The following is a 17,705-nucleotide window of genomic DNA, read 5'->3' as shown; positions in this document are numbered from 1 at the left end:
GGCTAACACCATAATACTTTGTGCAGGTCAAAATTAGGAAACCCCAATGCAATATCAATTGAGGACTTGAATGCAAGAAAATTAGGAAACACTTTTGAAGGAGACATACTTGTCATATATATAGCAACACTGGATAGAGAAAACAAAACACGAGAGGTGCTATGTGCAAACTTGACAGACTTTAAAGGAGAAATGAAAATAACTTTAAATGTGACAGGGAACCTCATTCAAGTGTACAAAAAAAAGATAGTTCCAAGAACATCCATTATAGTGTCAGGATTTCAAATAGGACACAAAACAACCTTTGACTGCAGAGATTCAGATCGCATCTTGAAGCTCCAAGATTCAAGCACAATTAAAACTATACTGCGACTTTGCCAAGAATACAAATTCATACCAAGCACCACAATCAAACAACTACTCACAAGCACAAGTACCTATGCCATTGGTACAATAGGTGCACTAGTAGTTGCAGGATGATAGACAAACTCCCAATATGTTGTTGACATAAAATACAGAAACAATGATGATGACAAAGTACAGGTAAAAAGCACACTAAACACCCCTTCTTTCTATGCAACATGTATAGTAGTCATGTTTCTATTGAGTACAAAGTTATAAAAGTAGAAAATAATTTTTTTTTGTCAATGACTAGCTTTAAATCAACTCTACATTCCAAGAAGAATCCATGCAAATAGCAATCCAATTACAAAGAGGTGAGACTCCTGCAATGTTGTTTAGAAATATTGTACGACAGAACATTTCACATAGGGGTTGCTACATACATTTGTACACTAAAAGACAAGAGAACATTGGATGCCTTGATTGCATTGCTACAAACAACACTACAGGTAATCAAACTCGGATAATTCAACACTTCAACTACTAATCAATTCATACACAAGCTACATTAATATCTAAACATATCTTGCAGGTTGATGGGGTTCTCAAAGTAGCCAACTCCATCACAAATCCATTTCATGCATTTTGTTCCCAATGCAACTTAAAATTTGAGGATTATGGAATGCTAGAAGACAAAACAACTCATTGCAATAGTGCAATCAAGACGTTCCATATGTATATTCATTATACCTAAAGACTATCATCACAACTGAAAACAAATAAATCATCCAGTATTCAATAGACAAGTCCATTGTTGAACAACTACTACCAAGCCTGAAAGACACAAAAGTTGAGGACTACACACAAGACAAATCAAAGTTCATCTTTATCCTTCGAAATTTCATCATGAAAGGTCAATTCACATTAAACTAGAACAATGCCATCAATCATGTTGTGACAAATGGAGATTGAACAATTTCTCACAACAAAAGGTAAATATGTCTAGTCACAAATTAACATTTATTTAAAATATGAAAAACAAGTTATTATGAGACATAATTACAGTATACTAACATGTACAAAATGAAATCTACAGGTATCATATATAGCTATAATGACATATCAAGCTATAATTAATGGTAGTTACAAAAGATACCAGTCAATATAAAGTAAGGCGTGTAATCAAACAATGTATATACATGAGTCTCATATCTAAGTACACTCTTTGTGTCATATATGTATAATGAAATAATGTATATGCATTGATATGCTATGAAGCATACTTTTGCTCTATCAAGTTGTATAACATGATTGAGTCGATACTTTGCTAATGTAAACTATTTTTGAAATGCAATGAAAAATTGCACAACATACTTTATCCTATTCTATATCTAATGTATAAAACATTATCTAAATTGCTACTTGTCATATGCAAAAACTATACTTAGACAAAGACTTTGACACTTTGAATCCTTATTTTAAACTTATGTCAAAATATCTATACAATAATCATTTACAATGTCACATCTTACTTATGTAATTTCATAAACAAATATAAAACAGAACCCAATGAACACAAACACCAACTAAATGTTGTCTAGTGTTCACCATTCTACACCTATCGCTTGATTTTTGTACCCAATAAAATATTCTTTAAATTACAGCTATGACAAAATATAATCGAATTACGGATAACAAAATTCCTTAGGATATCAATTCCCTCACGCGTAGTCAAATAAACTCTGAATTTATACGATCATAGAGGATGAAGCTGCCTGCCTTGAACAAATTGTAAGCAGACTTTTCAGATCCAAAATATCTCAAAATTCTACGCAATCACAAGGATAAGCGCAATCGAGAAGAACGATAACAACATCCAGTAAGGTTACATGCTATGGGCAAAGGCAGCAGACGGAAGAAGCACAGTGGCAACAAAAACAAAGGCCCAAGTCCCGTCAAAGATCATGTTGCTGAAGAAGACAGCGATCTGCTTGCAGAAGAGATCACTGCGCTGTAATGATAAATATTTGCTTTGTTTTTGTTTTAATTTTCCTGGTAATTGATAGACATTTAATTTTCTGCGTTGTATGTCACTAGAACGCTAAAACCCTAAGAATTTTAAGTTTACAAATTTAATTTACTGTTCCCGCCATTTTTTGATGTTATGGTATATATTTGTAATGTCTAGCAGTGAATTGGACAGACGAAAAACATGTAGCTAGAGAAGTGAATGGATATTAGGGTAGTTTAATTTGATTTGTTTTGGATTTTGATGTGGGCAGATGGAAAGTACGGAGAGGGAGTTTCTAGTGAAACCTCGTCAAATTACAGAGAGACTGTAAAGAAATTAAAGACAAACATATCCGACTGTAATTTCCAAAATAAGAAGAATTGAAGAGCTTCTGGAAAAAAAATTGTTGTAAAAATCTGACACAGTTTTGAAGGAACTCGAACAATTGAATTCATGCACCGTGAAAACTTAACGCTCACAATTAAAGAAGGATGAAGAAAAATGTTAAGTAGCCAATCTATAAACATTTAGGTGATAAAGAATAAAATACAGTGAAAAGGCTCTAAAGAAATTAAATGCAGTGGAAAACTCTAAAGAAATTAAAGCCGGCCATATTCGACTGTAATTACAAAACTAAGAAGAATTATATGAGTTGCTGGAAAAAAGTTGGGTGATACGAACTGTTGATCCAAAAATTTAGCACTGCAATTTTTTACCATAAGTTCTAACAGTTGAATTCGTTGACTGTAAAAACTTACCATTCACTAATAAAAATGTCAAGAAAAATGATAAGCAGTCATTCTCTCAACATTTAGATGCAGCTGAGATGTAAAATGCAAACTTATTCCCAAACACTAGTCCGTGTAAATGGTCAACAATCTTGACATTTTGGCGCAAGTGAGGTTTAAGCTGTGAATGTCACTCGATCCATATCCGCGTATGTGGCAATTATACTGACATCTTGGTTCAACTGATATATCAGCTGGAAGCTTATCACTAAACACAGATCCTTGTAAGTTGCCATTCTCTTGATATTTTGGTTTGACTTATATGTAGGCTGAAAACTAATTCCCGAATACAAATGCATTTAAATAGCTGCTCTCTTGACAATTTGCACTGTCGAGATGTAATATGCAGACTAATCCATAAACACAAGCACATGTAAATAGATATGCTCTTGAAGATTCAGTGCAGGTGATATTTAATAAAAGGAGGAGTCCCTAAACACAACTCCATGTGTGCAGTCAACTCTCTTGATATTTTGTTACAGCTTATGTGTCAGCTGTCCTTAATTTTCAAACTAATCAGTCAAGATAAACTATTGACAGGACTTGGGCTGGGATTCAGGCTACCTTAAATTTAAACTGATTCCATAGTATGTTCAAAGGATAGCAACCTTCAAATACTTAAAGTATACGTTAAAATTTTTACCATCTATTGTAACATGTAGCTTTGTAGACTGTTAGAACAAAGTTAGGGTATCTACAAAGCAAAAGCAGCACTCTGAAATGATGTTAGTCTTGGAGAAGAGGTTGCAAAAACGCTACTGAAGTTGAATTCAGTGTCTAGTTTTGTCATGTTAAAATTTGGTAGCATTTTAACAAACAGATGACATATAAGGCAAGATCTCTTCAGATTGTGAGGGGAAGCTCCTTTTATTTGATACCAAATATTTATTCACAAAATCTGAAATATCTCTTGCTCAGAATCAGATTTATTAAAAATTGAACATTTTCAATAATTTTGTTTCAGATCATAGGTAATTTTATGCATGCATTACTTTAAATTTGCAGTGAATTGAAACAGTAGAATTTTCAAAGAAACTGCAACACCCTAGAAGCTTTATTATAATCAGACATATGCTTAATGCAAGCTTGTTTGTATTGCTGCAATTTCTCTCGGGAAACAATGGGGGTTAATATGCCACATACCAATCACTTGACAAACCCTAGTTGATATCAATGATGTAATCTGCCAATTCCAATGTCTTCCAGTACTGAAATTCCTTCCACGGTGACTGCGTCTGAAGCTTATATGTGTTGCCTTGATATGGATCAGAAATTTAAGTTCAAAATAAAGGTGCTCTGCTGTTCACAATCTGCGCTGTGAACATCCGAGAGATATGGATCACACGAGTTCAACAAAGATTGATTCGCAATTGCTTTCTTTCAACTAAATTACTCAAAGAAAATTCTAACTTGAACAGTTAAGCAAATTCTAAACTAAGGAATGCATAAACCATGCAACACTCCAAAAAGTTGCAAGTATTCTCCATGCTTAGGCAACAGTGAATAAAGAGCAATTTTGATGGTATATTAGCAACAATTCTCTAGCAATCTTCCTTACAAATGAGGAGAGCAAACCTTATATAGAGAGCTTGAGTACAATGAATGGTCAAGATTAAATCAAAATCAATGATCAATATTTATCCATCAAAACTCTAATTAGGATTTCCACAACTACATTAACAAATATTAAATGCTAATTGAATTACAGCAAAGCACCACCTTGTGGGCCAATAAGAAATTAAATTGCTTTTGAGAGTCAACAGAAAAATTCTTAGGTGGAAACTATTAGCAAAAGGTAACAATCAATAGGCCAATCAAAATGAAACACTTATCTTGGAACTAATAAGAAAATTCGGTGCTACATGGGCTCACATCAATTCTTGCTTTGAATTTTTCTCTTTTCATAATTCAACGAACCTATAGACACAATTTCATCAAGCTCTTCTGTTGTGACACTTGGTGCACTCTAGATCTTCGACACAACAACATCCACCTTAGCAATACATGTGGCAAGAGTCTTCCTTGTAGAGTTGCTTAATAGAGTGGTTTGCACTGGGTTCCCCTCCTCTTGGTGTAGACACATAATTCATCTGATTCACAAGGACGGGTCTACTTCTGACCCCAACAACTATAGAACCATTGTGATTGTGCACACGTTTTCCAAACTCTACGCTATGGTACTACATGCTATTCTTTTGCGAGAGTAGGATCAGAGATAGATTCAAGCTAGACTGTAGGCATGCTTTTGTCCATACTTTCAGATATCAGACCATGACTCTTAGGCCAGTCATCGGGGAGTTGTGACATCGCTCCTCGAAGGTTTATTACTGCTTTGTGGATTTCCGCAAGGCCTTTGATACATATCTTGGGACATTGGGTTTTCTATGACACTTTTGGTGGCCATCATGAGACTCTATGAGTCTACTGTTGGTTGCATTAGGACCTCATAGGGGCTTTTTGAGGTTATTCAAAGCACCATTGGGGTGAAACAAGGTTGCACTCTCTCCCACACTCTTTGGGCTTTACATAGATGAGCTAGAGACTTACCTACAAACACACTCCCTTTCGTTGAATGACTGTTCCTTGCATTAGGTTTTGATACATACCTTGCTTTTTTGTGGACGATGCGGTTCTCCTACCTCCTCCCTAAAGGGGCCGCAAAGACTTCTTATGGGATTGGCTTCTTTTTGCGACTTACAACAACTCACAGTGAACATGTAGAAGACCAAGGTGATGGTCTTCAATTGCCTCAAAACTTCTCACCTCCATTTCTTCTTCCAGGGTTTTAAGATTGAGATCTTCTTGTCCTATACATACCTAGGGTCAACTTCTTTTGCTCTCATTTTAGTATGAGACTTGCGCTCCCGCTCTGCTTCAATAAAGGGTATGGTCCTTTGGCCCTTGTTGAGAGAAAATGTTTCAAACATCACTTTCAGGACACAACATCCAAGTTGATTCTTATGGATACTTTGATTCAACCGATGGTGCTCTATGGGTCTGTGGTGTAGGGGCCTTCCTTCTTGGAGATTGATTGGGCCTTGGTGGAGCGGGTTCAAACGCTCTTTCTTCGACGCATTATCCATTGGTGGTAAACTACATTGCATAGTATTGTCCAAGCCTACTTTGGGGTTCATTTGTTTATACTTAGTACTATCTTTGATTTGGTATGGTTCCTTCATCATCTACAGTGTTTTGCGGATTCCTTAGAGGTTCATCACAGGTTTACCTACCTTGCTTACTGCTCCTTAGTGCATATTGCTTGGTCAGACCCCACGGGGAAGTCCCATTGTTGGTTTGCTAAGGCTTCCACCCGTTTGAGGTCTGTCGGGTTTGACATTGACCGTCTTCCTCTGTATAAGTACTCTTTCGATACCTCAACCCATTAGTTGCCCCCTCGTTAGGAGTTGAATAGACATATCAAGATGGATATTTACAAACAATACATTCGCACCACTTGGGTCAACCCCCGGGGCGTTTGAGTTTGAGGATAACCTTCTACGTTGAGCACTTCTTGGAGTTTTGAGATGGGGTCATTGCTCGCCCCTCTTATCTTTCTCGTAGCTGGCCCCATGCACTCCAGGTTGCTCTTGGTTCCTTCAAGGTTGGTTTGTACAAACTTCGTATTCAGTCCGAGCATCACTTACAGAGGGAGGATATGATGTGTAAATTATATGCTATGGGGGTGTTCGAGGCCGAGTTTTATTTCATTTTTTGTTGTCCTGTTTTCTTTGAGATCAGAGGGAGGTTTTACTGTTTGTTCAAGGAGCCTTAGTATCTCCCCTTCTTCTTTGGTTACATTGATTAGAGGTGCCTTGTCCTCTCTCACCTAGAGGTTGACAGTGTGTTGGTGTCCCCTCCCTCCTTGCAGCCTATCCTTTGATTCTCAACTTCTTCCTAGTTTCTTGGACCAGCTAGTGGGGCAACTTAGTTCCTCGTCTCAGTTTTCTTTGTTATTGTTATGTTTTCTTTCACTGGACACCATTTGGTGGTCCAGGTGTTAGCTTTTCTTTTGCCGGTTGTTATAGTCCTTTGAACCCACTTGTGTTACAATAATAGATAGTTTCTATTATCTCTGTTTAATATCTAATGGTTATCTATTGTAATCTTTTGTAAATATTAGAATGTTTCTAATATTTAGTTTTCTATTTCTAGAATAGAATGTTTTTATTCTTTATGATTGTTTCTTAAGGAAACATCGTTCAGTCTCTTGTATAAATTGATCTCTTCATCACTATTAATAACAAGCAAATATTTTCAAATTACTTCATAATATGGTATCAGAGCCAATACTTCAATTTTTTTCAAAAAAATTATAATTTCTTTGAAATCATTTGCTAAGATTTTTCGAAATTATTTCTGAGATTTTTGTCTAAAGCTTGTCTAGGGTTTCCTTTTTTTTGAGAAATTCTTGAAAATCCCTAGGTTTGAGCTAGGGTTTTTCTGCAACGGCCATTCATCTTCCAGTGAATTTTTTTTGCTGGCATCAGATCTGCGCCCAATTACTACATTTTTTTGCAAAAACGCCATTTTATTGGGTTTCTTGCAGCCAGGGGTGTTTTTGCTCGAAACCCTAATTTTCTGTACTGGATTCGATTTTTTTAATGATTCTTGGTGGGTTTTTCGAGAGCTCAATTGGGTTGTCGTTCATTTTTTTCTGGGTACCTCGATTTTCTTGCCTCAATTTTCAAGCCAGTAGATCCAGAAACCAACAACATTCTTTTTGGGTTTTTCGAGCTCTATTCTGGGTCATCCTCCAAATTTTCTGGGTCTCTACTTTTTGAGGGTTGCATGTACTTGCATGTTGTTTGTATGTGCTGCTTTACCATGCAAAGTCTTGTATTTTGCCTCCCTTAAAAATTCTGGTGGGTTTTCATAATTTTTCTTTTCTTATGGGTTTCTATAAATTTTCCATTAAAAATTTCTGATTCTGTAATTCACAAAGTTGTGTGGGATTCCTTCTATTGGGTTTGTAATTTTTTCCTCAAAAATTTTCTGTTGGGTTTTACCGTTTGTCCACAAAAATGAAGCTTTGTATTTAGGTTTTGAATGATTTTTCACCTCAAAAATCATGTTGGGTTTTGATTGATTTTTCACCCCAAAAATTGTGTTCAGTTTTTTTGATTTTCTTCTAAAAATCATGGCTTTTGTGGTTTGTTTTGGAGTGTTATGCTCATCTGCAAAGTTTTGGAGCATTGTCCAACGTACTATCAACAGTCTTCTTAGCAGACATCCTCTGCTCCAGATTCAGAAGGCTCCCAAAAGAAAAACATTCGATGCAACTATTGCCACAAGTTTGGGCACATGAAGGTTGAATGTCGGAATCACTTCGCTGCCCTATCTAAGCAATCTGGTTTGCAGCCCACAGCGAACAACATGGAGCACCTCGAGCAGACAAAATCTGTCTTTTATGCTTTTTTACAGCTTCGTACTCTGGATAGATTAACCATTGAGGGAGAGTATTATGATAATAGATAGTTTTTATTATCTCCGTTTAATATCTAATGGTTATCTATTGTAATCTTCTATAAATATTAGAATGTTTCTAATATTTAGTTTTCTATTTTTAGAATAGAATGTTTCTATTCTTTACAATTTCTTTTGAAAGAAACATCGTTCAATCTCTTGCATAAATTGATTTCTTGATCACTGTTAATAACAAGCAAATATTTTCCAATTACTTCGTAATAACTTGTTGGTCTTTCATTGGACATTAATAAATCTATCTTTATCTCCCAATCAAGTGCATTGTTCTGGCAAGTGCCTAGAAGGTCTTGAATGGTACAATGCTTTTCATCTACCTTCTCTTGATGATGTTTGTGATGTCCCCTTTTTGAAAGAAGATTTAATAAATAATAGTAATAAAAAAATTATAAAAAAAATAGTTACAATATATATATATATATAGCAATCCTCAATAGGTTTGGAGGTTTAAGCACTTGCTGCAAACAATGTCTCTAGCCATAATATTAGTGTCACCTTGGACTATATGTTGAATGCATGTGCAGTGTCTGGAGTCATTAGATATATAAATCAACATATTAGATCTACTAATTGATTTCTCCTTCATGACAAATCTGAACAATGTTATATAACTGTTGTATCTATTATTGATGTCTTCGCTTGCTGGTAAACAGTGTTGTCCCTACAAGTGCTTGTTCAAAAATGACCCTACCTGACCTTGTAGGCAGTGAGAACTGTGCCAACAGTTGGAGAGAGTGCAATTGGATCACTATGTAATTGCAATTTTCCTCTGCGTTTGAGAGGGGCAGCCCCTTGTATGATGTGGGTATCAAGGATTTTTGTGGACTTTTAACTTGAAAGTACATAAAGGAGAAAGCATAAAAGTATAGTAATACAAGCAAAATAAACCCCACTGATAGACATATGAATACCAAAAGAGATTTCAGAATGGATAATGATTACAAAGGGGATATTTAGCACAAAATGCAAAGATGGCAGAAAATGGATAGCAGACCCTGACATATGATAATATACACTATCCTAATTCACATGAAGATACCAGGACATGAATGTTTTTCACCGCACCAATTACATAAAATATTAATGATCTACATAAATGGATCAAAGAATCACTAATTTAACATACAAGAATTTAGTGATCATAACTCAGAAGAACATTTGGACATATGAACAAATGCACCCTTTGTTATCTTTTGAGAACATACAAACTCAAATCCATTCTACATAATATGGAATCAAAGTCAATAAATGTTTCTCTGTAAACTTCTACAGAGTTTTTCCTTTGCCAAAAAGTTCCCCCGTCACCCATTTACATTACAATATGCCTTGTATGTATAGGCTTTACTTAAAAGCTACCTCGTTCTAAGTTCATAAATAACTTACTTTTACGCGTTTTGGAGAGATAGTTAAGGTCATAATTTTGCGCAAAAAGAGATGCTTAACCTTGACAAAATTAATCAAAATGTAACTCAAAACTTGGACATTCTGGGAAGAAAGTTGAATAATTTCAATCTTGATGACAACCACCGAGTCTTTTCTTTATTTTCTTGTTACTGATCTACCCGGAACTTTATTTTCAAGTACATTCACTATAATTGTGACCGGTGACCATCTTTTTCTGCTTCATTTGTACTTATACAATCATCTGATCATTAGTAAAGAAAAAATATAAAATTTATATCCTTGTTTTGAAATTAACATATTCCAGGATCCCTCCAAAAGACTGTAACAAGATTGAATTTTTTAGCATGCATTGAGAATGCTCAAAGACAAAAATGTGACAGCAACAATTCTAATTCCAATAACTTGACAATGATATCTTTCTAGCTTTTCAATTCTTGCTCTCTTAATGACATTTTCCAACTTTTCTTGTTAGCAAACATATTCTTCTTTGACACCTTCAAAACTATGCATTTGCCCATCTACATTCATGCGTTGTGTGAAGGTTCCCATCATGGTTCAGGCAGCTAAGAAACTAGCAAAGGTTGTGGAATTTAGTATCAAACCTGCCAAATTTCCATGCTTGGGAGTTTCCATAAAATGTTTTTAACCAATTCCATTTTCCAATAAGAAACTTTAATATCATCATTGAATCAGAAGGTAAGATCATTCCTACTCAGATGAAAGAAGTACTTAATTCGTCAAAACAAATTTCCCCCTCGATGATTCACATTTATTCCAAATCCATACAAGTTTTTACAATTCTTTGTCATTCAGCATTCAAATTCTTCGGGTACAATTCATTTTGTGCCTGAGTTGTAATTGTTTCACTTTATTCCCTGCAAAGACATCCGTTGAAAGCATTCTATGAAATAGCTTGGTCACATGGTTCATAACTCTACATTTTCTATGCATGGCTGTCATCATATTCGCAACTCTGATCATTGGCAGAAGTTCATTTTTGGATTTTCTGATGAATAAGCACACTCAATTTCAAAGTCCCCATCTTAACACAGGCTGAAAGGATTTTTACAATTGTGAATTACATTCTCTTCAAAGTCTATAATCTCATCAACTCACATGATTTTCCTCCTGCCACAAATATCAATTATTGCATTTAACGATATGAGGAGCTCTTTTAAATACTGACTGCGATATCTCTGATTCCACTTTGTATCGGCATTATACCAAGTAATTTCCACTTCTTTTTTTAAAATGCAAGCTGGGAGGATGTTGTCAACGGCTTGGGGGTTGTGGCTTATAGAAGCTGTACCAATTTTAATCCTTCTTCAACAATATCCCAGTGCTATCATTGCATTCCATTAGGCCATCTCGGAGTTGTGTAATCAAACAAAGTGTCGCTGCCACAATTTGGATACTGGAAAAAGGTGGTGGAATGCGACCTTGAACTTTTTCACCTATCAATGATCTCTTCATTGAAGTTTCTAATACGTTATCAGCAAATCCATTTTTTGTATAACCTGCATATTTCATTCATTTATCAATTTGGGCATGTTGAGTAAAACCTTCATTCCACTCTTTGAGATGAGATCTCCTCATTTTCTCAAATATATCACTGATTTACAAGGGTAACTTTGACTGCAGCTCCATATCCTTATCTGACAATCACTCCATACTTCACCATTTTGGGTATTTTATCAAATAATTTATGTGTGCCGCCTGTGATCACTTTGTTCCATTCTTTGGGATGACATTTCTTTGAGGAATTCTGTCAAGCAGCTCACTTGTTTTCTCAATGGTTTTGCATTGTGAAATGATAAATGCTCTATTGGCCTTGCTTGCACCAATCCCAATAGAAGATCATCTAGTAATGAATCATATATCAGCTGTGGATTCAGTGAAAGTTTTGGAACCAGTATCAATACAATCACTTTAAAATTGCTTGTTCCTGGTTGCTTTGTGCACAACTCCTATGCCTGGCTTTGTAGAAACCTGCGGACAAGGATAGGATGGCGGCTATGACTGTGAAGTCGGCTTTTGAATTAGCCGCTTACACTTGATTGAAATTTTACAAAGGCCTTTCAACAAATATGCATAGTGTGTGGTCTGCAATCATTGAATTCGATTCTTTGAGATGTGAAGCTCATCAAAGCTTTTGGTAAAACAGTTAACATGCCACCTCTGGGCATTCACATTCTTGAAGTTTTTTCATAACTTGCTTTACTAAGTTACTTTTATCTCTGGTCATATATCTACCAGAGCACTTTGAGCTAAAAGTTGCCAAGAACATTTGATTGAAGGTTTCTAAAGCCTTCCACAAAACTATTGAGTTTATATCCCACCATCACATGTTCATATCCTTTTCTAAGAATATTCATGGGAATAAGATGCTTCTACCATATGATTAAACAAGATCCAAGCAAAGCATGAGATCATTAAATATACTGCTGTGTGTAATGATCTTGTTAATAATGTTAATGGTTTTTAAAGAGGGGTAAACGCTTTGACCTGGAGCTATGAACCAGTGAGGCCACAAATGGGAGACCTCATCCCCATTAGATTTGAACCTTGATGGCAAGGCTAACAACTCAACAACTTAACCATCACAACATGCCACTATTGGCTCAAAAGGGTTTGTGGTAACCTAGTGTGACTCGAACCGGAGTTGATGCGTAGCACCGGGATCATTAGCCTAACACTACGCCTCACGACTCGCCTTCACACCAACTCGGCTATTCACTCACCCTTTGTTAATAATGTTAATGATGTTGATTACTCAACAAGATTAATAATCTTTAATTATTAGTAAGGAAGTCATTAGTCATGGTAACCAATATCGAGTTTAGCTTTTGAATGGAGGTGATGTTGGGAGTATCCTTTGGATGCAACTTATCATTCCATATTGTAAGATATAGTTTGGCGTTCAAATTCATTTCTAGGGATCATTGATTGTGGAATAATAAGAAAGAGAGTCAGAAATAACTATTTGTAACTAAGACTCTACAAGGAAGAGATAGGAAAGGGAATAAATCCTTTAGACGACTTTCTATAACAAGAAGGAAGGTTGTAGCATATCTGAATTAGATATGTATATATGCTATTTAGGGTAAGGAGCCATCATATGGTTGTATAAATATATAAAATAATATTAGATATAATAAATATATTTATGTAATCATGATTATCAGACATATATATGTTATTTATGCATTCATTAATAATAAGAGATTCTATATATATATATATATATATATGTAAACATGCTATTAATGTAATCATAATTATACATGATGAGTGCTATATATATGTAAACATGCTATTAATGTAATCATAATTATACATGATGAGTGCTATATATCATAAGTGATCACACAAGATATTTCTATATATACATATATAGTATTAACCTATATTATGTATTTGGTGTGGTAACGAAGATATCAAAGAGGAAGCAAATATTATATAAAAATATGTTTGAGACTCTTCATAAGGAAGAGATGAATGAGGAATATAAATAAGTTCTTAGAGATATGTGTAAAACCATATTAAATCTTATTACTATATTTGCTGAGAAGAAAGGGGTAATCATGTTTACACGGAGTGGCTTGTCTAAATCCAATCAATATTATCTATCCCAAGACACGATGGGAGTTAGAGTCCTAGAAACCTTGAGGGAAAGTCCCAAGATAGGATACGGCCTTGGACCTATAAATTTTGAGGGAATCTACTATAATTGGTCTCTAGGCACCTTGGTTACATACCTAATCCTTCCTTCATTGTGTTGAAGTAGTAATAAGGTTGGTATGGATGCTAATAATATGTACAAATAACTTCATCTAATATGATGAATGAATAATTCTCTTTACTTATGTCTTAAACTGAACCATTAAATCTTTACTATTTATCGTAGGACATAAATATTAAATTTGGATTAAAACATACCTAAAATAGCAGAGGACTTGGTAATGTTCTTGTCGTAAAATAGACAATATATTAAAACTTGTTTATGGGCAGATTGATATAGCATATCTTGGACCCATTTTTATTTTAATAATTTTTGTAGGAGTTTGTCGTGTCTTTGTTGGCATAGTTTCTCCCTCGACAGGGTTTATATGTCTATGAGGTTGAGTTGTTTTGTCTATTTGATTTTGGATTATTTTATTGTACGGTAAATTCCTATTGGACTTTAGTATTGTTTGCCATTTCGGGACCCTACTTGGCTAGTTTGAGTTCGGTGGGATTCAACCCTCACCTTATTCCGATTCTCTATATTACTCTACTTCAGACCTAACACATCTGGAGCACCATCTTTGTTGAGAATATATTTCTATGTTTTGGACAAATTGCATACATCTCTCTCCTTGGTTTACAAATCACTATCTGGCATTTTTTGTTAGAATATATAGTCCATCAATATAACTGAGAAGGGGGGGGGGGTGAGTGAATCAGTTATTCAACTAATATCACAATTATCAACCTTATTAAACTTTAACCATATGAGCAATATAATCAGAAACCACAACAAGATACTCATACACAATTAACACGAGATATGTTAACTAGGGAAACCCTTGATCAGAGGGGAAACCTCGATGGGAATGGTACCCACAAGATGATGTACTAATATAAATATTCCTTGTTAGAGGATAGACCTTGTTAAGAGTCTATAACAACATTTAGTACATATAAGTCCCTATTAGGAGACTTTGAATTCATATTAGGAGATTCCAACTCTGTTAGGAGTTGTGGAAGACAGCTGGACCCATTGCCCAAATATCTTCAAGGTTAAGATCAATGAACCCATTGTCCAAATGATCTCCGTATTATTCCTTGCAGAATAACAGAAATGAAATGTCCTTCCTTCCTCCATCTCTCACCTATCAAACAAACTTCTGCTCCTTCAAATCTTGTAATCAGATCACACAATTCGCATCCAATAATCCCTTGGATCGCTTACTTGCATTTAGTAAACACTCTGCTCCTTTTTGCACTTGATTTGCATACAACTTACATTACAAACAAGGAAAACATCTTTATTCCACATTTTCAAAATAATTCCTTGAGTCAGCCTTGAAGCTTTCCTAATTAATTATAAAAAGATAATTAAATAAATCACAATTACAATAGCACTTTTGGCTCACAATCTATACAACTTCTCACATGTGCGATACTAGGGCTACGTCACCATATGACTGTCTTATGTCACTGGTTGAGTGCACATGTTCTCATTACATCTCAAATGAAAGATATCAAACAAACATCAAAATGTCGTTCTCAAGCACTGTTTTTGTATTGCTCTCAGTAAACTAGGTACAACTTCCATACATCTTTGACCTAGGCTCTACGCACTTAACAACGCCATTAGGACACAATGTAGAACATGTCCTTAGCCGTGCATCACCAGACAGTTAAATTATTGTCCGTACCACTAAGATCTCTGTCTGCTACTCTGACAATCTTCATAGACTTATTGCTATATTGACATCAATGACAAACATAGTCATGAATGCAACATGTCAATGCTCTCCAATGCTTAGGATACTCCCCCTAATGTAGTATCATCAACATTCATGCTAACAATCTCTCCTTTTGGCATTAATGGCAACATAGATGAAAAACATGAAAAACATCTAAGTTCCAAGAATACCAATTAGTACTCTGCTGCTGCTGCTGCTGTTCTTCTTCTTCTTAGGATCAGCAACAGTTGTTCACAACAAACAACTTACCATACATATCTCCCCCATAGAGATATTCCTCTGTCTTCTCACATGAATCTTTCTAAATCTCCCTAGTGAATGCTTAGGAGATGTTTTTCATGCATATTCTCCCCTATTGACATCAATGACAAAAACCTCATCATGTCAATATACCAATTGTTAAACATATCAATTGATAATACTTGTTCCAACTCTTCAACCAGCTCAAGTGAGCAAAGACACTGTTCAATACCAGATACCAAGAATCTTCAATGACTCAGCGCTCACAAATACTCCTCCATATAGGAAGCATCAACATTTAGTCTAGTCTAACAATAGTGCTCTGTACTATTGGACTGATGCACTCTCTACATCATCTACTTTGAAGTAGGTAGGGGCATAACCTGAAACATAACTCTCAAGTACTCAAATGTATCTCTAGGTAAGGGCTTCGTAAAAATATTTGCAATCTGATCTTTAGTGCTCACATACTCCAATCTGATCTCTTTTTCTGCTGCCTTCTCTTTTAAGACATGATTCTTAATGGATATATGCTTAGTCTTATAATGCAATACAAGATTCTTAGACATACTCACTGTACTTGTGTTATCACAGTATATGATAATAGGTTCTATAAACTCAATCCCAATATCTTTTAGCATCTGCTTCATCCACATAACTTGATTACAGTTATTTGTTGCTGCTACATACTCTGCCTCTGCTGTACTCTGTGAGATACAATCCTGTTTCTTTCTTTGCCAAGAAACCAATCTTTCTCCAAGAAAAAATGCTCCACCACTAGTGCTCTTTTTTTCATCCATATTGCCTACCCAATCCACATCAGTATATGCACATAAAGTGAAATTACTTGATCTATCATACGATATTCCATAATCAAATTTTCCCTAGAAATATCTAAATATCCTTTTCACTACTGCATAATGATACTCTTTAGGATCAGCTTGAAATCTAGCTACAATCCCAACTGCATTTGCTATATCTGGTTTGGTGTGAGTCAGATATTGCAATCCTCCAATCATAGATCTATAATTCTGCTCAACTACAGGTGTCTCATCTTTGCTAGATAACTTGTGACCAGTTATCATAAGTGTACCAACAAGCTTACAACTTTCCAATCCAAATCTCTTCAACACTTCTTTCAAGTACTTAGCTTGTGAAATGAAAATACCATCACTATTCTGCACAATTTGCAACCATAGGAAAAACTTTATTTCTTCTATCATTCTCATTTCAAATTCATTCTTCATCTCTTCAACAAATTTATCACTTTCTTCATCATTACCTCCAAATATTATGTCATCAACAAATATAACTATGATGAATAAACCATTATCAACTTCTCTGAAATACAAATTACCATTTGCCGTACCTTTAACAAATCCAAGCTTTGTCAAATACTTATCCAACCTTGCATACCAGGTTTTAGGCACTTGCATTAGATCATATAGAGCTTTCTTTAGTCTACATACCATCTTTTTGTCTTCTGTCAGAGGGAATCCTTTAGGCTGCTTAATGAATACTTTTTCTTCAAGTTCTCCATTCAGGAAAGTTGACTTAACATCCATCTAATATACTTTGAACTTCTTATTTGCTGCATAAGCCAATAACATCTTATTGCTTCCATTCTGGCTAGAGGGGCATAAGTTTCCTCATAGTCTATGCCTTCTTGCTGTGAGTAACCCTTACAAACAAGTATGTTTCTCACAACCTCACCTTGTTCATTTATCTTATTTCTGAATACCCATCCGTTTCCTATCACATTCTTGTCTTTAGGTCTAGGTACTAACTCCCATGTCTCATTCTTCAAATTCTGATCTAATTCTTCCTTCATTGCTTGAATCCAATGATCACCCTTACATGCTTCATTTGCACTCGTAGATTCAACTTGAGAAATCAAACATAATTCCTCATTGACTTTATTCCTTGTCATCACACCTTTGTCTTTACTTCCAATTATCTGCTCTG

The 17,705-nt window shown here is 35.2% G+C and overlaps 1 protein-coding gene across 9 annotated transcripts in view; it reads left to right on the top strand.

The window, feature by feature from the left end:
- The first annotated feature begins 1,962 nt into the window (after nucleotides 1-1,962).
- Nucleotides 1,963-17,705, top strand: part of GCN2 (protein kinase family protein) — a 389,262-nt gene continuing 373,519 nt past the window's right edge. For all 9 annotated transcript variants that reach the window (XR_016364575.1, XR_016364573.1, XR_016364574.1 and 6 more), the window contains exon 1: nucleotides 1,963-2,355. Coding sequence is in view for 6 of the 9 variants with exons in the window: in XM_089829969.1 (XP_089686095.1) it covers nucleotides 2,237-2,355 (119 nt within the window). In the remaining 3 variants the exon portion in view is untranslated. The remainder of the gene's footprint in view (nucleotides 2,356-17,705) is intronic.

This window comes from Cupressus sempervirens, chromosome 5 (genome assembly GCF_028749045.1).
Source record: "Cupressus sempervirens isolate cs-2001-9-10 chromosome 5, ASM2874904v1, whole genome shotgun sequence".
Classification (NCBI taxonomy): domain Eukaryota; kingdom Viridiplantae; phylum Streptophyta; class Pinopsida; order Cupressales; family Cupressaceae; genus Cupressus; species Cupressus sempervirens.
Note: the sequence above shows the minus strand (reverse complement) of the source record. Positions and strands in the feature narration are given on the sequence as shown.